Source organism: Nannobrachium achirus (assembly GCF_963921795.1).
Source record: "Nannobrachium achirus genome assembly, chromosome: 5".
Taxonomy (NCBI): domain Eukaryota; kingdom Metazoa; phylum Chordata; class Actinopteri; order Myctophiformes; family Myctophidae; genus Nannobrachium; species Nannobrachium achirus.
In genome coordinates this window covers 2,064,078-2,090,304 of record NC_137814.1, presented here as the reverse complement: position 1 = coordinate 2,090,304, position 26,227 = coordinate 2,064,078, and the positions used below count along the sequence as shown (strand labels likewise).

At 41.3% G+C, this 26,227-nt stretch overlaps 1 protein-coding gene across 1 annotated transcript; it reads left to right on the top strand.

The window, feature by feature from the left end:
- Positions 1 to 607: 607 nt before the first annotated feature.
- LOC308286167 (elongation factor 1-alpha-like) lies at positions 608 to 26,227 on the top strand (the record flags this gene model as incomplete). Its single annotated transcript, XM_080727123.1, has 8 exons — positions 608 to 748; positions 6,051 to 6,230; positions 7,623 to 7,817; positions 11,197 to 11,298; positions 18,412 to 18,565; positions 20,631 to 20,887; positions 23,827 to 24,061; positions 26,139 to 26,227. The coding sequence occupies 8 exons, from the start codon at positions 608 to 610 to the stop codon at positions 26,225 to 26,227; spliced, it is 1,353 nt and encodes a 450-aa protein (XP_080583249.1).

Below are 26,227 nucleotides of genomic sequence, written 5' to 3'. Positions count from 1 at the left end.
CGATTGGCTTAGAACATTAGTTCTATGTTCCGATTGGCTTAGAACATTAGTTCTATGTTACGATTGGCTTACAACATTAGTTCTATGTTACGATTGGCTTACAACATTAGTTCTATGTTCCGATTGGCTTAGAACATTAGTTCTATGTTCCGATTGGCTTAGAACATTAGTTCTATGTTCCGATTGGCTTAGAACATTAGTTCTATGTTCCGATTGGCTTACAACATTAGTTGTACGCCAATCAAACACATGACCGCTGTAGGACTACAAATGAAACCCATGGATGGATGACCCCTGGTTGTTTATGTTTTGCAGGGCACCATGGGTAATGTAGTTGTTTATGGTGTGTTTGCAGTGAACCATGGGTAATGTAGTTGTTTATGGTGTGTTTTGCAGGGCACCATGGGTAATGTAGTTGTTTATGGTGTGTGTTGCAGTGAACCATGGGTAATGTAGTTGTTTATGGTGTGTGTTGCAGTGAACCATGGGTAATGTAGTTGTTTATGGTGTGTGTTGCAGTGAACCATGGGTAATGTAGTTGTTTATGGTGTGTGTTGCAGTGAACCATGGGTAATGTAGTTGTTTATGGTGTGTGTTGCAGTGAACAATGGATAACAAGACTCACATCAACATCGTGGTGATCGGTCACGTGGACTCTGGGAAGTCAACGACCACCGGTCACCTGATCTACAAGATGGGAGGCATCGACGAGACAACCATCGAGAAGTACGAGAGAGAAGCTCAGGAGGTGAGCAGATAGATAGATAGATAGATAGATAGATAGATAGATAGATAGATAGATAGAACTCAGTCCTATACCAGATAGATAGATAGATAGATAGATAGATAGATAGATAAGTACGAGAGAGAGGCTCAGGAGGTGAGCAGATAATAATAATAATAATAATACATTTTATTTATAAGGCGCCTTTCAAAGCACTCAAGGTCGCCGTACAACAGTATAAAAACAGCAGATAATACAAAATAGCAGTTAATACAATATAAAAACAGAAGTTAGAACAAATCACAAAATCACAATAAAAACAGAACAATTAGCAGCAGAGCAACAAAGAGGTCAGGCATATGCCTGCCTAAAAAAGTGAGTTTTGAGGTGTGTTTTAAACGTGGGGAGTGATTCACAGTTTCTGATGTCGGGGGGGTAGGGAGTTCCAGAGGTGAGGGGCAGAGCGGCTGAAAGCTCGTAACCCCATGGTGGAGACACAGGCTGAGGGTTTGTCAGGGGGGGTCAGTTGGATGGAAGAGGGTTTGTCAGGGGGGGTCAGTTGGATGGAAGAGGGTTTGTCAGGGGGGGGGGTCAGTTGGATGGAGGAGGGTTTGTCAGGGGGGGGTCAGTTGGATGGCAGAGGCAGATCTAAGAGACCGGGAGGGAATGTGTATGTCGATGAGGTCATACAGATAGATAGATAGATAGTTAGGGTTAGGTAAGGTTGCATCACATGTCAGCACAGTGACATTGTTGTTATACAGACAGGGAGGGAGGAGAGGGAGGGAGGAGAGGGAGGGGAGGGAGGGAGGGAGGGAGGGAGGGAGGGAGAGAAGGAATAGTGAGAGGAGAGGTAACAGCTTTCTGTGTTCAGACCAAAGCTAAAAGCTATGTGTGGAAGGCCCTCTGCTGCCACCTGTTGGTTTCACTCTGAACTGTTCTTTTTGTATCTCTCACTTTGCAGCTGCCATAATAATGGACTGCAGCCAAACTGTCAGTCAGTCAGGCTTTAAAGGCCCCCACACACCATCCAGTCAGGCTTTAAAGGGAGCTTGTGAGCTTGTAGATCTGCTATTTTCAGAGTGCGACTAAGTGTTCAACCAAACTTGTCTTTTAGTTCTACTGGATCTCTTCTCCACCTGTCCGTCTAGTTTTTATTTGTTGACAAAATTGTCAATTGATTTAGTCATAGTTTTAGTCATCATAGCTTAGTTTTCATTTAGTTTTTATCATTGAAAAAAGGTAGTCGACGAACATTTTTCGTCATAGTTTTAGTCAAAATCAACACTGTTAACCCTGCAAGACCCGAATTAATTTCTACTGGCCATTTTTTTTAAATCAGGTGGTGTTGTAGGAGTCCTAATCACAGGAAAATGTAAAGTTAAAATATTCATGTTTTTGTAAGATTTTATAGCCATACATCATAAATCATAAACCATGCTCTAATTTGCATTTTGGGGATATTTTTCACAATATTAACATATGTACATGTTCTAGACATTCTAATGATCACGAGAAAAATATTACAGGCATTTTACTTATGTTTTTGTGAGGAATAGCTTCAGTTAAAAAGTGAGATGTTGTTCGTCCAGACACTGGAATTTCAACTTCTCTGGGAGGTGTGAATGTCAGCCTCTGTGGGGCGTATTTATATGCAAATATCGTGGCCAATGGCATTGTAATACTAAACAATAGGATGTAATGGTGATGTTAATGTGAAAAAAGAACAGGAAAACTAATTATAACATTTTTTTTTAAATGCCAAAAAGCAACGCTGGGCCTTGCAGGGTTAACATACATGTGTGTTGCAGACAGGTAAAGGTTTAACATACATGTGTTGTAGACAGGTAAAGGTTTAACATACATGTGTTGTAGACAGGTAAAGGTTTAACATACATGTGTTGTAGACAGATAAAGGGTTAACATACATGTGTTGTAGACAGGTAAAGGGTTAACATACATGTGTTGTAGACAGGTAAAGGGTTAACATACATGTGTTGTAGACAGATAAAGGGTTAACATACATGTGTTGTAGACAGATAAAGGTTTAACATACATGTGTTGTAGACAGGTAAAGGGTTAACATACATGTGTTGCAGACAGGTAAAGGGTTAACATACATGTGTTGTAGACAAAGGTTTAACATACATGTGTTGTAGACAGATAAAGGTTTAACATACATGTGTTGTAGACAGATAAAGGTTTAACATACATGTGTTGTAGACAGGTAAAGGGTTAACATACATGTGTTGCAGACAGATAAAGGGTTAACATACATGTGTTGTAGACAGATAAAGGTTTAACATACATGTGTTGTAGACAGGTAAAGGGTTAACATACATGTGTTGTAGACAGGTAAAGGGTTAACATACATGTGTTGTAGACAGGTAAAGGTTTAACATACATGTGTTGTAGACAGATAAAGGTTTAACATACATGTGTTGTAGACAGGTAAAGGTTTAACATACATGTGTTGCAGACAGGTAAAGGTTTAACATACATGTGTTGTAGACAGATAAAGGTTTACATGTGTGTTGTATGTGTTGCAGATAGGTAATGGTTTAACATACATTTGTTGCAGATAGGTAAAGGGTTAACATACATGTGTTGTAGACAGATAAAGGTTTATATGTGTGTTGTATGTGTTGCAGATAGGTAAAGGGTTAACATACATGTGTTGCAGACAGATACAGGTTTATATGTGTGTTGTATGTGTTGCAGATAGGTAAAGGGTTAACATACATGTGTTGTAGACAGATAAAGGTTTATATGTGTGTTGTATGTGTTGCAGACAGGTAAAGGGTTAACATACATGTGTTGTAGACAGATAAAGGTTTATATGTGTGTTGTATGTGTTGCAGACAGGTAAAGGGTTAACATACATGTGTTGTAGACAGATAAAGGTTTATATGTGTGTTGTATGTGTTGCAGATAGGTAAAGGGTTAACATACATGTGTTGCAGACAGATACAGGTTTATATGTGTGTTGTATGTGTTGCAGACAGGTAAAGGGTTAACATACATGTGTTGCAGACAGATACAGGTTTAACATACATGTGTGTTGTATGTGTTGCAGATAGGTAATGGTTTAACATACATTTGTTGCAGATAGGTAAAGGGTTAACATACATGTGTTGCAGACAGGTAAAGGTTTAACATACATGTGTTGTAGACAGATAAAGGGTTAACATACATGTGTTGCAGACAGATAAAGGGTTAACATACATTTGTTGCAGACAGATAAAGGTTTAACATACATGTGTGTTGTATGTGTTGCAGATAGGTAATGGTTTAACATACATTTGTTGCAGATAGGTAAAGGGTTAACATACATGTGTTGCAGACAGGTAAAGGTTTAACATACATGTGTTGTAGACAGATAAAGGGTTAACATACATGTGTTGCAGACATAAAGGTTTAACATACATGTGTTGCAGACAGATAAAGGGTTAACATACATGTGTTGTAGACAGATAAAGGTTTAACATACATGTGTTGCAGACAGATACAGGTTTAACATACATGTGTGTTGTATGTGTTGCAGATAGGTAAAGGGTTAACATACATGTGTTGCAGATAGGTAAAGGGTTAACATACATGTGTTGTAGACAGGTAAAGGGTTAACATACATGTGTTGCAGACAGGTAAAGGGTTAACATACATGTGTTGCAGATAGGTAAAGGGTTAACATACATGTGTTGTAGACAGGTAAAGGGTTAACATACATGTGTTACAGACAGGTAAAGGGTTAACATACATGTGTTGTAGACAGGTAAAGGGTTAACATACATGTGTTGCAGACAGGTAAAGGGTTAACATACATGTGTTACAGACAGGTAAAGGGTTAACATACATGTGTTGCAGACAGGTAAAGGGTTAACATACATGTGTTGCAGACAGGTAAAGGTTTAACATACATGTGTTGCAGACAGATAAAGGGTTAACATACATGTGGTAAAGGTTTAACATACATGTGTTGCAGATAGGTAAAGGGTTAACATACATGTGTTGTAGACAGGTAAAGGGTTAACATACATGTGTTGTAGACAGGTAAAGGGTTAACATACATGTGTTGTAGACAGATAAAGGGTTAACATACATGTGTTGCAGACAGGTAAAGGGTTAACATACATGTGTTGTAGACAGATAAAGGGTTAACATACATGTGTTGCAGACAGATAAAGGGTTAACATACATGTGTTGCAGACAGGTAAAGGGTTAACATACATGTGTTGCAGACAGATAAAGGGTTAACATACATGTGTTGCAGACAGGTAAAGGGTTAACATACATGTGTTGCAGATAGGTAAAGGTTTAACATACATGTGTTGTAGACAGATAAAGGGTTAACATACATGTGTTGTAGACAGATAAAGGGTTAACATACATGTGTTGCAGACAGATAAAGGGTTAACATACATGTGTTGCAGATAGGTAAAGGGTTAACATACATGTGTTGCAGACAGGTAAAGGGTTAACATACATGTGTTGCAGACAGGTAAAGGGTTAACATACATGTGTTGCAGACAGGTAAAGGGTTAACATACATGTGTTGCAGATAGGTAAAGGGTTAACATACATGTGTTGCAGATAGGTAAAGGGTTAACATACATGTGTTGCAGACAGGTAAAGGTTTAACATACATGTGTTGTAGACAGGTAAAGGGTTAACATACATGTGTTGTAGACAGGTAAAGGGTTAACATACATGTGTTGCAGACAGGTAAAGGGTTAACATACATGTGTTGCAGATAGGTAAAGGGTTAACATACATGTGTTGCAGACAGGTAAAGGGTTAACATACATGTGTTGCAGACAGGTAAAGGGTTAACATACATGTGTTGCAGATAGGTAAAGGGTTAACATACATGTGTTGCAGATAGGTAAAGGGTTAACATACATGTGTTGCAGACAGGTAAAGGGTTAACATACATGTGTTGCAGATAGGTAAAGGGTTAACATACATGTGTTGCAGACAGGTAAAGGGTTAACATACATGTGTTGCAGACAGGTAAAGGGTTAACATACATGTGTTGCAGATAGGTAAAGGGTTAACATACATGTGTTGCAGACAGGTAAAGGGTTAACATACATGTGTTGCAGACAGGTAAAGGGTTAACATACATGTGTTGCAGATAGGTAAAGGGTTAACATACATGTGTTGCAGATAGGTAAAGGGTTAACATACATGTGTTGCAGACAGGTAAAGGGTTAACATACATGTGTTGCAGATAGGTAAAGGGTTAACATACATGTGTTGCAGACAGGTAAAGGGTTAACATACATGTGTTGCAGACAGGTAAAGGGTTAACATACATGTGTTGCAGATAGGTAAAGGGTCGTTCAAGTACGCCTGGGTGATGGACAAGCTGAGGGCGGAGCGGGAGCGAGGCATCACCATCGACATCGCCCTGTGGAAGTTCCAGACGGACAAGCACTACGTGACCGTCATCGATGCTCCGGGACACCGAGACTTCATCAAGAACATGATCACTGGAACATCACAGGTAGGGTCAGGGTCAAAGGGGGCTTGAGCCCCTGCCCCTTTTATCCATCTGTAAAAAGTGCTGTCTCTCCAGACCATGAATGTAGTTTTTACTATGATGAAAGAAATGCTAAATGCCCCCTCTTTCCATGCCATACCTGAAGGCAGCATTCAAGAGAATTGGCACTTTCAAACTCCATGCCGTTACGCCACATCTCCAGTATTGACCGGAAATAGCAGAGTTAGGTCTGCTATTTTTGTTATTTCCACCAAAAGGTCCTTTTAGAGATTCCAGACCCTGCCTCTCCAACATTCTCTGCACGTCCCTGATGATGATGCTTTGTAAGGTCGCTCCGTCAGTCTGTCTGTCTGTCACGTCACACTTTGGCCCTACTCATATCTCTGCCATCGTTGCCCCTATCCATGTGAAATTTTCCACACACACTCCTTGTCTGCCAATCCACAACCTCGACCCTTCCAGGGACCCCCGCAGCTCCAGGGAGCCCCGCCAAAAAGCAAAAAAAAAAGACCAAATGACGCCCCCAAATCGGCTGCTCACCGCGTTGCTCTGCCACAGACAAAGAGATGTCTACACACATCTCATCAACATGGATCTTCTCTTTTCTCACATGCCCCTCTTCTAGCGCCACCATGAGGCCGGTTCTTGCAAAACACATTTACGGACACAGATCCTAAAATGTGTGCCCCCTAAAATCACGCAAATCGGTACATGGTATGTCTACACTCATGTCTTCAACATGGATCTGTCCCATTTAGCGCCACCTTCAGGACGACTTTTAAAACACATTTTTGGACACTGCTCCAACAGATTTTGCCCTAAAATCACGCAAAGCGGTACACAGTATCTCTAAAGTCATGGCATCAACATGGATCTGTCCCATTTCCCATATTCCCTCCTGATTGGCTACTATTGCCTTCTAAGTTTGTGTATGCGACCTGACGGTCGCTTATCTCCCGATTAGGGAGTCTTACTGGTATAATATTTTTCTATAGATATATATTCCAGGCAGAGCAGGGACATATTATTAATGTTATTAATGTTATTATGTATATTTTTTACCCCAAAAAATTTAGTAGGCATGATAGCAATCGCGAAATTGCATGTTTAACCCCCATAGCAACACCATCTTTCAAACATGGCAGCCATCTTTGTTTACATTTTAGGAAAACATAATGGCTGCTATCTCATGAATGCCTGAACGGATTTCCATTCGGATTTTTTTGATTGAAAGCTGTGAGCAATGTGGACACACGTGGTGCATTATCTAGGCACGGGTGTGCATGATCCGTGCACTATAAATTACATGGAAGTCTATGGAGACGAATGGCAAATGGGAGTACGAAGGATTCTTAAAAGACGGTGAATGTGTTAATATAATATTCTATTTTCCAGGCAGATTGTGCTATCCTAGTGGTATCAGCATGCACAGCAGAGTTCGAGGCCGGTATCTCCCCCAGTGGTCAGACGAGAGAGCACGCCCTTCTGGCCTTCACGATGGGGGTCAAGCAGCTGATTGTAGCGGTCAACAAGATGGACGCCACCGAGCCGCCGTACAGCGCAGCCCGCTTCAACGAGATCACCAAGGAGGTCAGCCTATAGCGTCACTGTCACGGTCACTGTCACTGCAATCACAGGGATCACTTCCACTCGCTTTCACTCTGTTGTAGTCCTCAAAGGACTACAATTTGGCCAGAAATATCAAACCGGAAACAGTTTTAACCCAAAATAATTCCCCTGCTCTCAAGGACATACTTTTAGGGCCTACCTAATACACCCCTTGATGCGGCGTAGTTTTGCTTTTGGAGAATTAGGGATTGGGGAAACAAACAAGGTTAAAGGGGAAGACCACCCATTTTCAATATTGAACTGTGTGATTAATATACCTTAGTCACCTCCGTCAGTCAGTCTGTCTGTCACACCTCACACGTCACACGATTGCCCTGCTCATATCTCCGCAACCGTTGCCCCGATCCATGCCAAATTTTGCACACACACTCCTTGCCTGCCAAATCACAACCTCCACCCATCAATTCACACATGACCCTCTTCTAGTGCCACCCTGAGGCCGATTCTTGCAAAACACATTTTTGGACACAGCTCCTACAATTTTTGCCCTAAAATCACGCCAATCGGTACACAGTATGTCTACACTCATGTCATCAACATGGATCTGTCCCATATAGCACCACCTTCAGGCCGATTTTTTAAACACATTTTTGGACACTACTCCTACACATTTTGCCCTAAAAGACTCCCTAATCTCCCGATTAGGGAGTCTTACTGGTAATAAATAGCCTATGTCATGATTGCTAGATCAGATTGAGTTTATAATATAATGCCGGAGCGCCTCCGTCATCTCCACCGAAAACAAGCGCTCCCCCCTTGTTCCATTGTCGAAACCAGGATGCTGTTTTGATTCACGCTGTTGAGATTGGCACATTTCCTGGGTCAAGCCAAGGAAGGTTAGGCAGGAACAGACAACACCCGGAAGTTGGCACACCATGGGACGCCGCCATGACACTTTTGGGTGGCGGAAGTGACGAAGTGCTCATAGACGCTAATGTTATTTTGGGTGGCCAAAGTGTCATGGCGGATGGCCATGGAGCCTAAAATGACGTTGGTGTCCATTCCTTCTTTGATCTTCCTTGGGTCAAGCTGCCCAGATCACACATGTCACACAGGTCTTTTTTTTTTCACTCTCAAAAAGCGCCTGCAATGTAGCGTATTTGAAACTACATTGCAGTGCACATCATGGGGTGATCACTGCTTGCCTCCTGTGAATTGTTTTATTTTTATTTTTGTTTATTTTCTGGGGGGGGAGTTATTAGGGCCCAAGGTGGAGGGGCCTTCATTACATTTCAGCTATTGAAACATAGTAGATCTACAAGCATCTGCTCGTGAAAATGTGTGTAAATCTTTGAATATATCACTTTTTAAGCGAACATTTGTTACTCAATTGTTGCTTCTGGGTGGTCCCTGCCCCTGGAACTAAATATTTTGAGATGGGGGGTCTGTGGCCAAATAATACATATCATTTTGGGGGTCCTACCGTCCTTGAAAGATTTTGAGCAGCACTGACATAGAAACATAGGTTTTTCAAAAAGCCTCAGAAGGATTTGAAAAATTCAAAGGCAGATCTACAAGCTTGTGTATGTGCTATTTTTCAATAGTTAAAGCATTCATGGGGGGCCCACAGTGAACCCTCGAACCCTGGGCCCAGAATGTGGTACCCCTCGTACCCTGGGCCCAGAATGTGGTACCCCTGGTTCAGGTCACCCCTGGAAATAACCTTTTCATCCAGGGCACCTCTGAATTACACTGTTCATTTCTTTACATTTTACATGATCTCATATCAAATTAATTCACGTCTTTACGATACAGTATGTCACCGAGGAAAACTAAGGTTCACCAAAAATAGCAGATATACAAGCTCACAACATGTCACAACGTCATGTCACAAGTTGTGAGCTTGTGGATCTGCAATTCTTTGGTGAAAGAGTTGTTGTAGATGGAAAAGATAACTTGTCAAGTTACTACCGTGAAACTCAGGTCCGTTTTAGGGTTTAATTGGTTAAAATAAATGTTAACTCTTTCCTCTCCAGATCAGCTACATTAAGAAGGTGTTAACCCTTTCCTCTCCAGGTCAGTTACATTAAGAAGGTGTTAACCCTTTCCTCTCCAGGTCAGCTACATTAACCCATTTAGTGCTACTGAAATTAACGGGTTAAAAATGTCCAGCGCGCCTGCTCCCGGCCCCATCCACTACTGTTGTCTTATTTTGAAGGCCAGAAGTCCATTCTGTAATCACTTCCGGTCTGACGTCATCACGTGGTGATGTCATGACGCCCCTCGTTGTTGCTGTGTTATGAAATGGCGGATCGATGTTGATCAACATGTATAACATACGCGAGCATCTACTGCCATCTGCGCTTCTAAAGTGTAGTTTTGAGATAATGGACATTAAAGATGAGATCCCCCGTCCACCTCAATGTTATGGGATTACTATTTTCTGTTGCTGGAGCCGTGATGATGATAAATCAGCGACGATTTTCGTCTCGGAGCCTTCAGCCATTGTAACAGGTACTGTAATCGCCGTTACAGTAATATATTACTTTTCACGAGTATACTCGGGATCGGCACCATGTACTTTTCGAGTACTTTTCACGAGTATTCTCGGGATTGGCACTATATGTGTTAAGAAGGTGTTAACTCTTTCCTCTCCAGATCAGCTACATTAAGAAGGTGTTAACTCTTTACTCTCCAGATCAGCTACATTAAGAAGGTGTTAACTCTTTACTCTCCAGATCAGCTACATTAACACTTTGCCAGCCTAAATAGAATGGCTTGTTGTAGATTAGCCGTGAAATGTCTATTATTATATTATGATCTGAACCGCATTCATTTTACAAGACATTCAGCGCTATATCACGTGGTCTTCATCCCCCATTACCATACCGCGATCCCTGTTGTATACTCACCACAGTTCCCAGTGAAATTCATCAATCTGCATTGGCTTAGAGTGGGGGTTTCGGCCGACGCATCTTATCCCCGTGCGTTTCGCGTGCGCGATCCGTTCACGGCTCAAATAATCCATGTGTGACTCAAGAGTAGATATGAGCATTTTCGCTCGCACAGCCCCCAGCAGCACTCCTGCTATACTAGCACTAACGTATAAACAGAAAATGGACGGCTGCTGGGAAGCCTCTGCAAGGAAGGACCTGACGTCACTTCTGCTTCATGTCAGACGAGCCATGCGCTCTCGATGGATGAGTGGTGACTAGGGAAGGTTAGACGATTGCAGATTTTCGGATAAAAATCATTTTTTTCGTTTTTAATGACCCAGTACAGTAAAAGACGGCGCGGCTGAGACTCCTTGCTCAGATGTCCGGTATATTACGGTTTTAATATTAAGGGGCTCCCCGTGGCTTGCAAAGTGTTAAGAAGGTGTTAACTCTTTCCTCTCCAGGTCAGCAGCTACGTTGCGAAGATAGGCTTCAACCCCAAGGCCGTTGCCATGGTTCCCATCAGCGGATTCCTAGGTGACAACATGGTGGAGCCCAGTGAGAAGGTAACGCACGCACGCACTTAAACACGCATGCACTTAAACACGCACGCACTTAAACACGCATGCACTTAAACACACATGCACTTAAACACGCACTTAAACACGCACGCACTTAAACACGCACTTAAACACGCACGCACTTAAACACGCACGCACTTTTAAACACGCACGCACTTAAACACGCACGCACTTAAACACGCACGCACTTAAACACGCATGCACTTAAACACGCATGCACTTAAACACGCACGCATACACATTCTGTGTTAGAGTTGATTTTGTCACCTAAAACTATGATGAAAAATGTCATCTACCTTTTATCACAGACAAAAACTACAAAAAACTAAACAAAAACTTAGCCATGGTGACTAAAACTAAGACTCAGATCCAGTTGAATTAAAAGACAAGTCATTTTGTGTTTCCATTTCTACAGGTGTTTTATCATTGCAAATAAAACCTTTAACAACCACTAGTACTAGTGGACTCATAATGTGATACATAGTGGGGCAGCATAGCTCAGGGGTAGAGAAACCGTTATTAGAGCGCAAAGGGTTCCCGAAGGGTTCCCAGTTCGAATCCGGGCTCCCCCTGAGTTAATGTCGAAGGGTCCTTGGGCAAGACTCTGAACCCCTAGTTGCTCCCGGTGAGCAGGCTTGCATGGTTTCCTCCGCCACGGGTGTATGAATGTGTGCGTGAATGGGTGAATGTAATGCACAATCTATGTAAGTGGGTGGGTGACGTGACGTAACGTTTTCGCTGTCCTCGGTGTCAAACATGTATAAATAAAAAATATATTTGTCAAAAACCTTCTGAATATTGTGCAGGACATTAAGCTTTATGTGAACTTACTCAAGACTAAAACATTTCATTCCTCATTTCTTCAGAATTTTCAACCAAACATGGCAAAACTCATATGGTGTGACTGTCCTGACCTTGTTTCTCAAAGTGGGAACTTGAATAAAACTAAGAAAAAGAATTGCTAAAAATCATTTGAAAATGAATTTAGGCTAAAAAAATGTCTATTTGTAAGCCTATATCTTTTCAAAGTCAAAGCATAATGTTTTCAGTCATTTCTGATCAAAAACATTTTGTCCCCCAAACCAAAATCATTTGGTGTGACACTAGTTTGGACAAATTAAACAGGCAATTATTTGGACACCTATTGGCTAGAGAGGTCCTTCTTCTGTAAGGCTATTCAGCACTCCCAGCACAACTGCAAGACAGGTGTCTGAGGTGAGTTATGATTTTAACATTTTCATGAAATGCCATCTTGTTGAAACTTTGACAAACTCACCACTTTGGATGTCTGTTGGTGTGACAACTTTTCATTAAAAAAAGCTTAAGTTATTTGAAGTTTTGGTCATATTTCCATGTAGATCTAGGTTGCTTTGTTATAGCTAGCATGCTGTTAGCATGCTAATATGTACATAGTAGCCTCAAGGTAAACCTAAATGCAGAAAACATAATATGGTGTGACACTTAATCATAATGGTGTGACATGTCTGCTTGTCACGCCATATGACTTGATTGTCACACCATATGATTTATACTGTATTTAACTACAGATATAACAATAAATAACAAAGTTCCATGTTTCTTTTGTACATTTAAACATTTGTTTTAAACATTTTTACATAAAATGTAATTTAGCTTCATTCAGTGATACTTCAAATTCATCAGACAGAGCAGAAACCCCTTCACAGAAACCTTAACATATTGTTTCAATCTAAACAATATTTTCTCTTTGTCTTAAACTATACATTCCATTTTCTTTTGTCAGCTGGAAAATGACAAGTGCTGAGAGAACGAGAAAGTACAGGGAGAAACTAAACAATGACCCAGCAAGGAGAGAGGAGCCAAAGGGGCGAGACTGCATTTTCTACAAAGAGCAGGAGGTTGTCTGTGGCATAGCAGAACCGCAACAAGGCAGCCGGTTTGCTACCCTCACCAAATACGACTGGCTGATGTACAATACAGTCTAAATGTATAATCTAATCTGATCTAATACTTTTGTACTTTCACTCACTGGACTGGACAGTGGACAGTGTTAAGGTAGGACCCGAGACAAAACTAGCGAAAATAGCTGATCTACAAGCTCTCAACACGTTGTGCTGCGAGAGCTTGTAGATCAGCTATTTTCGGAGTTGCGCAACCCAGCACTCTTTAGCTAGTGGAGATGTGGTGTAATGTCATGATTCCTAATTACATTTGTTCAACACAAAATGCTGTGTTCAAGTTCAGGAGACTTCGGAAAAAAGCAATTTACCTGAATGCTGAGTTCTGTTTCCACTAATTGGTGTTAATAAAATGTTGCCTTGGCTCCAAGTGTGGCTATGCGCCTTATTGTCTCTTTAGGATCCTTCTGCCATGGGCCGGCAGAAGACTTAGGTCATCCTCATCATCCATCTACTACTACAATTCTTTCTTATCCCATGTTAAAGCCCTACAATAATATCCTGTTCAGAAATATTAAGGCCATGTTATCCTGGGTAATTGTTTAATCAATCAGTAAAGTTCAGTATTCACTAATAGGTAGGTTAAAACACAGTTTGCTTTGACACATGAAGATATGATCATACGGTGTGACACTAAATCATTTGGTGTGACATTCCAAATAGTGAAAAATCATACCTTTATTAATGATTAAACCAAAAAAATGTTTATGGATTACATAGAGAATATTATCAGGAAGAGTCACAAATATTTGTGTAATTTTAGAGAAAGTTTTGACAGAATACATTTAAAATATGTTGTAAGATCATGAACATGGGCCTCACACAGAGTGTCGATTATGAAAAAAATATACAGATATAATTAATTTTCTAAAAACTATAGTGGATCACTGGTTAGTTATGATAAAGGACTTTGATAAAGTGAGTAACTTAAGAAAGATGTACTCCATTTTCAATTTATGAACAATTATTTTCATGTCACACCATATGACGATTTTAGGCACAAGTACAACAAACTGCTGAATAAAGTCTGATTCCAATAAAATATCTAAAAACAAAATGTATTTCCATAAGGTTGAGAGTGAGTAGAACAAAAGTAAATAACTTTTATGCCTGCAATTTAAAGTTTTTTTAAAAACACATTTTTTGGGGCGTCACGTCACTGACCCAAATCGCTTTGGATAAAAGCGCTATATAAATGCACCATTTACCATTCACCATTTACATAGTGTGATAGTAAATCACTGTCATGCTCTGTATTAAACCTGGACATGTTGTTATTAAACATGACTTTATGTTATGAACAAGAGTGGTACCACAGGTGGAGCGTGGTTATTAATAAACATATTATAACATTAACAGATGGAGTGGTATGGTGGCTGGAGCTTGGAGCGTAAGGAAGGCATATTAAACATGTTGTATATTATACCAGTAAGACTCCCTAATCAGGAGATAAGCGACCGTCAGGTCGCAGCGTGATTTTAGGCCAAAAAGTGTAGGAGCAGTGTCCAAAAATGTGTTTGAAAAAATCGGCCTGATGGTGGCGCTATTTGGGACAGATCCATGTTGATGAGATGAGTGTAGACATACTGTGTGCCGATTTGCGTGATTTTAGGGCAAGATCTGTAGGAGCAGTGTCCAAAAATGTGTAAAATCGGCCTGATGGTGGCGCTATATGGGACAGATCCATGTTGATGACATGAGTGTAGACATACTGTGTAGCGATTTGCGTGATTTTAGGGCAAAATCTGTAGGAGTAGTGGCCAAAAATGTGTTTTAAAAAATCTTCCTGAAGGTGGCGCTAAATGGGACAGATCCATGTTGATGACATGAGTGTAGAGCAAGTGTGTACCGATTTGCGTGATTTTAAGGCAAAATTTGTAGGAGCAGTGTCCAAAAATGTGTTTGAAAAAATCGGCCTGAAGGTGGCGCTAAATGGGACAGATCCATGTTGATGAGATGAGTGTAGACATACTGTGTACCGATGTGTGTGATTTTAGGGCAAAAATTGTAGGAGCAGTGTCCAAAAATGAGTTTTGCAAGAATCGGCCTAATGATGGCGCTAGAAGAGGGCCATGTGAGAATTGATGGGTGGAGGTTGTGGTTTGGCAGGCAAGGAGTGTGTGTACAAAGTTTGGCATGGATCGGGGCAACGGTTGCAGAGATATGAGCAGGGCAAAAGTGTGACGTGTCACGTGTGACGTGTGACTGACTGACTGACGGATTGACGGACGGACAGCCGGTGGAGGTTTAGTAAATGCGAGTGGTATGGTGGCTGAGAGCTTGGAGCGTAAGGAAAGGCATATTAAACATGTTGTATATTACTAGAAGGTCGGCCGGCTATGCCGGCCTCCCCTCTAGGTCGTCGCGTTGCGTCTATAGGAGTAAATATTCGTCGAAAACAAATCCCTGAGGTACAGTGTGGCCACGATCTGATGGTTTTTTAGAGAAAAAATGTTTTTTGAGAAAAAAAAAATTTGAGGAAAAAAAGTTTTTTGAGAAAAAAAAGTTTTTTGAGAAAAAAAAGTTTTTTGAGAAAAACATTTTTTTTGAGAAAAAAAAATTTGAGAAAAAAAATTTTTTTTGAGAAAAAACATTTTTTCTCAAAAAAAAATGTTGAGAAAAAAAAATTTTTTGAGAAAAAAAAATGTTTGAGAAAAAAAAAATTGAGAAAAAAAATTTGAGAAAAAAAATTTTAGAGAAAAAAAAAATTTTTGAGAAAAAAAATTTTTTTGAGAAAAAAAAAATTTGAGAAAAAAAAAATTTTTGAGAAAAAAAATTGAGAAAAAAAAAATTTAGAGAAAAAAAAAATTTAGAGAAAAAAAACTTTGAGAAAAAAAAAATGTTTGAGAAAAAAAAAATTGGAAAAAAAATAAATAATAAATAAAACGTATTGGTGATGCGCTGACGTGGTGTATACGGATGTTACTGCGATTGAGGTGAAAGAGAAAAGTGGAAAGTTGTGAGCTAACTATTAGCTATTTTTGTGTGTGTGTGTGTGTGTGTGTGTGTGTGTGTGTGTGTGTGTGTGTGTGTGTGTGTGTGTGTTCTGGCTACGCCCCCCTCGGTTGAAATTGGCACATGCAAACACAGTGGTGTCAAATTTCACTCTCTCTCTCTCTCGCTTGCCCGCCCCCCCCTCCCCTGTTGCCTCCTCTCTCTCATGCTTAGCGAATGAGCGGACGGCATAGGGTTAGGGGCTGTATTCCTTACGTCCTAGACAACGACTACCTATGAGTTGAAGTCGATGTAAAGGGGGCGTTAATGGCTGGAAGTGGGATGCGGCAATAGGAGGAATGTATATATATAAGATATTATAACAGATGGAGTGGTACAGTGGCTGGAGCGTGGAGCGTAAGGAAGGCATATTAAACATGTTATTATACTAGTAAGACACCTGAGGGTGGAATGCGACCTCAGGGTGACATGCGACCTCGTGCCAATTCTTGACCATCTGGCCAACCACAGTGTTTCTCTGACGATTCTAGTTGTTATCATTCTGGGGGGAGTTTGTTCATGTTTTTGTGAGGGTATCAACCCTAGGAGACATGGGGAGAACATGCAAACTCCACACAGAAAGGCCCTATCGCCAACCCCACCTAGGGTGTGAGCGATAGCCGCCCCCATATTTACTTTATGGGGGCGGCTGTGAAAAAAAGAGAAGAATAAAAAAGAAAAAAAGGAGGAGGAGGATAAAGATACCAAAAGGAGAGAGAAGAAAGGGTGGATGAGGTACAATGTGCGGTATCCTCCTTGTCAAGCTCGACGTTGGTCATTTGGACCTATACATGGAGAAATGGAGCGAACCTGTTTGGCCTAAACATGGAGATGTGGTACAGAATGACTCATATATGGGCATAAAAAGTATGTCATGTGACATCACTTCCTGTACAGACAGTCAGACATACAGCCATTGACTCCGGCCTAACAATGGCTACTGTCTTTGACGGTAGTCCCATATGACATGATGGACTGGACTATCTCCATATATAGTATACTCTGAAGAACCGTGTCGCTTGAGTGACCTTCCTTCCGTATCCTCTGTGATGTCAGTGTGATGTCAGCGAGTTGTGACATCACTTCCTGTACAGGGCGGCTACACAAAATGTGGATAACACTATATATGGAGATAGTCCAGTCCATCTGGAACACAGGGTAGTGTTCCAAACATCTAGGCTGATAATCCAGCTTTTACAGTTTCTCATGCTACTGTCTATGACGGTAGTCCCATATGACATGATGGACTGGACTATCTCCATATATAGTGTTATCCACATTTTGGGTAGCCGCCCCGTACAGGAAGTGATGTCACAACTCGCTGACATCACACTGACATCACAGAGGTTACGGAAGGAAGGACACTCAAGCGACACGGTTCTTCAGAGTATATGCGACCTTTGGTCGCAATTAACAACAGATGGAGTGGTACAGTGGCTGGAACGTTGCATATTAAACATGTTGTATATTATATTAATAACAGATGCAGTGGTACAGTGGCTGGAGTGTTGCATATTAAACATGTTGTATATTATATTATAACAGATGCAGTGGTACAGTGGCTGGAGTGCTGCATATTAAACATGGTGTATATTATATTATAACAGATGGAGTGGTACAGTGGCTGGAGTGTTGCATATTAAACATGGTGTATATTATATTATAACAGATGCAGTGGTACAGTGGCTGGAGTGCTGCATATTAAACATGTTGTATATTATATTATAACAGATTGAGTGGTACAGTGGCTGGAGTGTTGCATATTAAACATGTTGTATATTATATTATAACAGATGCAGTGGTACAGTGGCTGGAGTGCTGCATATTAAACATGTTGTATATTATATTATAACAGATGGAGTGGTACAGTGGCTGGAGCATTGCATATTAAACATGTTGTATATTATATTATAACAGATGCAGTGGTACAGTGGCTGGAGTGCTGCATATTAAACATGTTGTATATTATATTATAACAGATGCAGTGGTACAGTGGCTGGAGTGCTGCATATTAAACATGTTGTATATTATATTAACAACAGATGGAGTGGTACAGTGGCTGGAGTGTTGCATATTAAACATGTTGTATATTATATTATAACAGATGGAGTGGTACAGTGGCTGGAGTGTTGCATATTAAACATGTTGTATATTATATTAACAACAGATGGAGTGGTACAGTGGCTGGGAGGTGAACCATGGAGGGGACGGCGTATTCAGCGGTAAAACCCTGCTTCAGGCTCTGGACGCCATCTTAACTCCCCAGAGACCCACTGATAGGCCTCTACGACTCCCTCTGCAGGACGTCTACAAGATAGGAGGTACTGACTGGACCCTAAACCTAACCCTAAACCTAAACCTAAACCTAACCCTAAACCTAACCCTAAACCTTTGTTATGCCTAAAACAGAGGATCTGGGGATTAACACAAACTCAAAAAATGGAGATTTGAATAAACCTTACAAGCCTTGTCATACTTGAAGTGAATGGCCCTGACTGTCATACAACAGTCAGGATTACTTACTTAATCTGCAAGGAGACCTTTTGAAACCTATTGAAATGTAAAATGAATAGAATAAGAATTATCATGGCGTTTATCGTGCGCTTGCCCAGGCCTTACGGCCTGGGCATAAATATAACGATTACCACGGCTTCGTAACTCGCGCCTGCGGCGCTCGGACGCGAAGAACAGGGCCAAGGTCCGCTGGTCTTCGCGCCGCTTGCAATGTCGTGGACAATAACTATGACATCTATCGTTTTATAAAAACATAACACTAGAAAGGCTAGTAAACATTTGGAAAAACTAAAAAGGACTAATTATAGACAGGACATTGGACTCTTTCTTAGTTCCAAAGAATGGCGCGTGCATTCATTCTCTCGGGACTGTATACATGGAAGAAACCACAAACGGTGTTCTTTATGTGACAATCCCGATTGAAATCAAAACCCTTCCCTAAACCTAACCCTAATAGCGGGGGGAAATAAGGGCTAAAAATGGCCAAACCGTTACGCGTTGGATAGAAGAATATAATGTATATCAGTGTTTCTCAACATTTTAGCTGCATGGTCACACTTTTCATGTCCCAAGAATCCATGGGCACACCAACATAACACGGGGGAGTAAATATCCTCACTGTCGGGAAGAAACCTTGTATCTCCAAGTTTCAAATTTGTACGTTTCTTCGCAAAGTAAAGCCCTGCTTCATCATACAAGGCAAGTCGCACAACAGTAGTGAAAACAGCCGATCTACAAGCACACACTCACTAGTTTAAATCATTTTTAAAATGATAAATACAATACTGGCTTTCAAGCAGTCTCAAGGGGCACACTTGACCCTTCTCAGGGGCACACCAAAGGTCCCCAGGCACAGTGGTTGAGAAACACTGCTGTATATGTTTGTTAGATAGATAGATAGATAGATAGATAGATAGATAGATAGATAGATAGATAGATAGATAGATAGATAGATAGATACAGAATGTCAAGGTGACTTGTTCTTAATTGCTCCCTTGAACTTCAGAGGGTTGGAAACCGTAGTAATTGATTGAGCCATACACGTGTCAATAGCTCGTTAGTGTTCTCTCTAATCAATGAAACATCAAAGACAACTACCTCTTTGATGCCTGTAATGAGAGTGGAGGGAGGGATGTGTTTTTTATACACACAGACTCGCCTGATTGGCTGAATGGTTTTGAACCAGGCCACCACCCACCACGTGCCCCAAGCCTACAGCCCTGATTGGCTAGCCCTCTCATCAGGCTAGGGGAAAAAGATTAGTTAACGTGGAGGGCCAGACTTCACTACAACACCACCACCACCAGGGGGTGGTGTTGAGTGCAGTCTGGTTTTAACCAGGCAAAAAGTCAGTTGCCCAGAGGTTCAGTTGTGTACCCTCCAGGGGCGAAATTAGATCTTATTCTGCATGGGTTTTCAGATCAAAAGGGCCCTGTACTGCTGTGAGGGGGGCCCATAGATTAGGAGATTAGAGACCCCTAATATATTGGAAATGACAAAATACATATCGTCGTTGTCGGGTGTAAACCTTGTTTCTCCAACTTTCAAATTTGTATATTCTTTCGCAAAGCAAATCCTTGCTTTATCAGACAAGGCTGTCGCACAAAAGTAGTGAAAACAGCAGATCTACAAGCACACAACGTCTCGCGGTGCGAGGCGTTGTGTGCTTGTAGATCAGCTGTTTTCACTAGTTTAAATCATTTTTAAAATGAAAAATGCAAAATGAACGGTTTTGGACATACAAGGTTTTTCACCCGACAACGGCGATATAATAGCCTATGAATTTATAATACTGTCACCAGTAGGGGGGCCCTTGGGTTTATTAAACCCATCAACCCTATACAAATTACGCTTGTGGTCCCCTCCTCCCAGGTGTTGGCACGGTGCCCGTGGGCAGGGTGGTGACGGGCATCCTGAAGCCTGGCATGCTGGTGACCTTCGGCCCCACCAACCTGACCGCGGAGGTGAAGTCGGTGGAGATGCACCACGAGGCGATGCCCGAGGCCCTGCCCGGCGACAACGTGGGCTTCAACGTCAACAACGTCTCCGCCAAGGAGCTCCGCCGGGGGCACGTAGCGGGAGACACCAATAACGACCCTCCTAAACCAACCTTTAGCTTCATCTCACAGGTCAGAACGACCCTCCTAAAGCAGCCTTTAGCTTCATCTCACAGGTCAGAACGACCCTCCTAAAGCAGCCTTGAGCTTCATCTCACAGGTCAGAACGACCCTCCTAAACCAGCATTTAGCTTCATCTCACAGGTCAGAATGACCCTCCTAAACCAGCCTTGAGCTTCATCTCACAGGTCAGAACGACCCTCCTAAACCAGCCTTGAGCTTCATCTCACAGGTCAGAACGACCCAACTAAAGAGTTAGAACGACCCTCCTAAAGGGTCAGAACGACCCAACTAAAGGGTTAGAACGACCCTCCTAAAGGGTCAGAACGACCCTCCTAAAGCAGCCAAGAGCTTCATCTCACAGGTACGTAGGTAGGTAGGTAGGTAGGTAAGTAGGTAGGTAGGTAGGTAGGTAGGTAGGTAGGTAAGTAGGTAGGTAGGTAGGTAGGTAGGTAGGTAGGTAGGTAGGTAGGTAGGTAAGTAGGTAGAAAATAAACATAGTGTCCAATCAAATGCTTACTTGATTATGAATTGACCAAACTAAATAGACCAATGAATTTGAATTTCAAAATTGTTAAATGAATATCTAACCCTAACCCTAACCCGAAACCAAAACCTCTTAGGTGTTAGTCTTGGCTTTGAGCTAAGGTCACATATCGTTGTGACTTGGTTGTCTAACTGACGACAAGGACCACCAGAGTCCTCAGGTTCTGGTAGCAGAGTTGGTCCAAACCTCTTATAAGGACTCGCTGTAGATGTGATATTACTAATATATTCATCTTCTGGCCTCTTTGGTTCTCGAATGGTTTTGCCTTCAAATACTTCGGCTTTGCCGAAATAATTAGTATAGTGTCATAAACTAAAATAACTACACTTTTAGATAGACTGTAGATAACTTCACAGGTTATAAATGGCAGGCAGCTAATACAAGTTTAAAATACAAATAAAGAGCCTTTGAAAAACCTCTTAGGCATTGGTTTTGGTGTTGAGCTCTAGAGGTATGGCTCAAAGTATCTAAATATCCATCCATCCATCTTCAAGCGTTTATCCGGAATCGGGTCGCGGGGGTAATAGTTCCAACTGTGACTTCCAAAACCGGTCATGTTATAAATTGACCAAACTGAAAGACCATTTTTGAATTTGAATTTCAAAATTGTATTAGATGAATATCACTCATAAGCAGAGAAAATAACCACACTTTTAGACAGACTGTGGATAATTTCACAGGTTATAAATGACAGGCAGCTAAAACAAGTTTAAAATACAAATGAACAGCCTTTGAAAAACCTCTTGCTCTTGGCCTTAAGCTCTAGAAGCAAATAAGGTCATTTATTGTTGTGACCTGGTCGCCTAACTGACGACAAGACCACCAGAGCCTGAGCTGGTCCAAACTCAAGCTCTGGTCTCAAGCCAGAAATTCCTTTCTGGCTTGGTTAAACGGTACCACAGCTTGACGAAAAGGTCCTTGGTGATATTACGTTTCTTCTCCTGTTCTGAGAAAGAGAGAGTGATGTCTTCCAAGACAGTTTCTGTATAGCCTTCATAGTGATCTGCTGTAACAGGTTCCAATTCTCTCATTTGCAAATCCCGCCCCATTTTGCCCTGTTACTATGGTGGTACAGATGACCCTGGGCAGATTGTTTTTATAGTGGCAGTGAATGGGGGGAGAGGGTATTTTCATTGCCTCATTATTGCAATTTAAAGTACCAAAGGAAAAACATCTAGGTGATATTAATAAAAAGGGAAGACAAAGGTACAGTAGTTACATTGCAAAACAGGGGGTTTCCCCCGAAAATATATGTTTTAATTTGTTTAATCCCAGTGGGACAGAATCACCATTGCAGATTCTTTTATAGTGGAAGTGGATGGGATTATTTTTTTTCATAGCCTCATTACAGCTATATAAAGTACCCAAAAAAAAACACATCTACGTGATATTAATAAAAAGGGAAGAAAAAAGTACAGTAATTACATAGCAAAACAGTAGTTTTCCCCTGAAAATATATGTTTTAATTAGTTTAATCCTCTGGATCAGATAGAGGACATAAATAGAAAGAGAAAGCGCAGTGCATTTTGGGTAGGAAAATGAAAGCCAGCCTATAGTTCTCCTCACATAATAGGCTGGCTTTCGTAATTCTGCCCATTTAAAATATATGTACCCAATCGAAACTCTTAGTTACATAGATAAGGTCCATGTGAACTAGTTTGTTGAAGCTTTTTCATTATAATGAGCGAAATCGCTATCACCTCGCGCGGCCGTACTGCACGAACGCCGTGCTCTGCAGAGCGGACCGTTGTTGAAAGCCTGAAGCAACATTCTCCACTGCACAAACTCCACCCCCGATAGCAAAAAGTGAATGGTTTTTTCTGGTTGGCCAGTCAGGGAGTCTCAGGGACCAATCAGAAGGCTGACAAACGATGGATTATCTTGTATTCCTCTGTACAGGTGGGTCTCTCCTTAGGTCCTGAAGTGATAGGTGCATCTTTTCTGTCGGTCAGACAGACATCTTTCCTGTCTGTCTGACCGTATGTCTGTAACTCCACATTTAGTTTTAGTTTTATATTAATTTCCTATATTGACAGTGATGTCATACTTGTCATACTCCTCCTCCTCATTAACCACATAAAATGACATCTGCCGTCATGTTTGCACCGCTCACTTCGCACTGGTGTGATTTTTTCTTTTATCTTCTTACTTCTCTGTAACTTTGTAAATAACCTCATACTGCTGTGCTGCCTCTGGGCAACTGATTTTCCCCCTTGGGATAATAAAGGTATCCATCTAATCTATCTATCCATCCATCCATCCATCCATCCATCCATCCATCCATCCATCCATCCATCCCATCCATCCATCCATCCATCCATCCATCCATCCATCCATCCATCCATCCATCCATCCATCCATCCATCCATCCATCCATCCATCCATCCATCCATCCATCTACCAGATGATCATCATGAACCACCCCAGTGAGATCCGAGCGGGCTACTCTCCCGTCCTGGACTGCCACACGGCGCACGTGGCCTGCAAGTTCACCGAGCTGCTTGAGAAGATCGACCGCCGCTCTGGGAAGGTCGCGGAGGAGAACCCTGAGGCCCTGAGGAGCGGAGACTCAGCCGTGGTGGTGCTGAAGCCCACCAGGCCCATGGTGGTCGAATCCTTCGCCGACTACCCCCCGCTCGGTGAGTGCAGGGGGTCCTCCACCTTTGATCAGGCCGCGACCCCCAAAATGATGTTAAAACCCATTTAGGCCTAGAATTATTGACTGCTTTAACTATTGAAAAATAGCAGATCTACAAGCTCACGGTGCCGCGCTGCGAGCTTGTAGATCTGCTATTTTTTTGAAAAAGTCGTGAAAATGTCTGCAAATCTTTGATTATATGTATTTTCAAAGTAACTAAAATTTTGCTTCTGGGGGGGGTCCCTAGAACTAGATATTTTGAGATGGGGGTCCGTGGCCAAATAAATATCATTTTGGGGGTCCTTCACATGAAAAGGTTTGAGCACCACTGACATAGTAGTCTCTCAAGAACAGACTAACTGAGCTCCAGTTGAGTGAAAAGGACCTTTTCTTTGACGATGGCTGGCCAGATTGCTGACATAGAAACATAGGTTTTTAAAAAAACCTTAGAAGGATTCAAAAGACACTTATAGAATCGGGTCAAATTTCTAATTTTCAAGATGTTTCAAAAATAGCAGATCTACAAGCTCGCAAAAATAGCAGATATACAAATAGCAGATATACAAGATATACAAGCTCACAGCGCGGCACTCGGTGCCGCGCTGTGAGCTTGTATATCTTGCTCACAACGCCATATACATGCTCACAACGCCTCGCGTTGTGAGCATGTAGATCTGCTATTTTCACAATTTCTGCCTCTATACATTTGACAATTTGGACAATGTTTAATTTGCCATTTTAGAGGTATTAAAAAGTCCTTAAATTGTCACTTTAGAAATGTGCAGATACCACTTAAACTTTATGTTGGTTTGTTTACAGTTGAGTGAGAAAACAATGTTTCACATTAAGTTAATCATCTGGGGACCCCCAAAAATAATGTGGGGGTCGTGTGTGATGTGAATACGTCATCAAACAATAAAATCGACTTCAACTCAACTTTTTACTGAGTCGAGTCGACTTGCAAAAATCACAAGTGGTTTAATATGCCCTAGACTGAACTGAAGGGTTAGTCAGAATTAAAATGACATAAAATGACTGAATGTAAGGTTAAATGTCACCACTAGGGGGTGTCAGCTGCCCTCTCCTGACGACATAAGCAGGGTTCCCACACATTTTAACCAATTCATTTCCAAAACCTTTCCAAAACCTTTCCAAAGTTTTTCCAGAATATTTAACCCAATTTCCAAGACTATATAACAATAATTCAGCTCAATAACGAGTCGCTTACTCATATGTGCAATGCCTAAAGACAGGTAGTGTATGCCAGTGGTTCTCAACCTTTTCAGGCTGTGACCCCCGAAATAATCATATTTGAACTGGGAACTTCGGCACCCTGACGAGCACGAAGAGTTGAGGAATTTTGTATAACACGGTTTTATTGTGAAAATAGCAGATCTACATGCTCACAACGCCTTGCGTTGCGAGGCGTTGTGAGCATGTAGATCTGCTATTTTCACACTTTCTCCCTCTAATATTTGACAATTTGGCCCATGTTTAATTTGTCATTTCAGAGGTATTAATGTTTTCCAGGACCTTCCAGAACCCTTGATCAATTCCAAAACTTTTCCAGTACTGGATTTAAAAAAAAAAAATGTTTTCAAAATATTTCCATGAATTTCATGACCGTGGGAACCCTGCATAAATGATGCCCTGGGTTTGTGTTGTGGAATAAACTCCCTGTCGCACTTAGAACAACGGACTCACTCGCTAGCTTTCGCCGTGGACTGAAGACTCACCTTTTCAGACTCCACCTAAACCCTTAGCACTACTGAAACACTCAATGACCATACATGAAGCTAGTTAGCATTTGTTTTTAGGTTTTTAGAAACCTTTTTTTTTTTACGGATTATATCGTTTTTTTTCTAGATAGATATTCATTTACATTTGTTATATTGCTGTTGATGTACTGACACTTAATCTTGTTTATTATTGTGATGTTTATTTGCTTATTGTAAGTCGCTTTGGATTAAAAGCGTCTGCTAAATGCCTAAACTGTAAACTGTGTGTTTTTAACATGTTTTCACCATGTTTCTGTGTGTTTTTAACATGTTTTCCCCATGTTTCTGTGTGTCTCTCAGGGTGCTTCGCGGTGCGCGACCTCAAGCAGACGGTCGCCGTGGGGGTCGTTAAAGGGGTGCAGAAGGGCCTCGGGGGGACGGGGAACTAA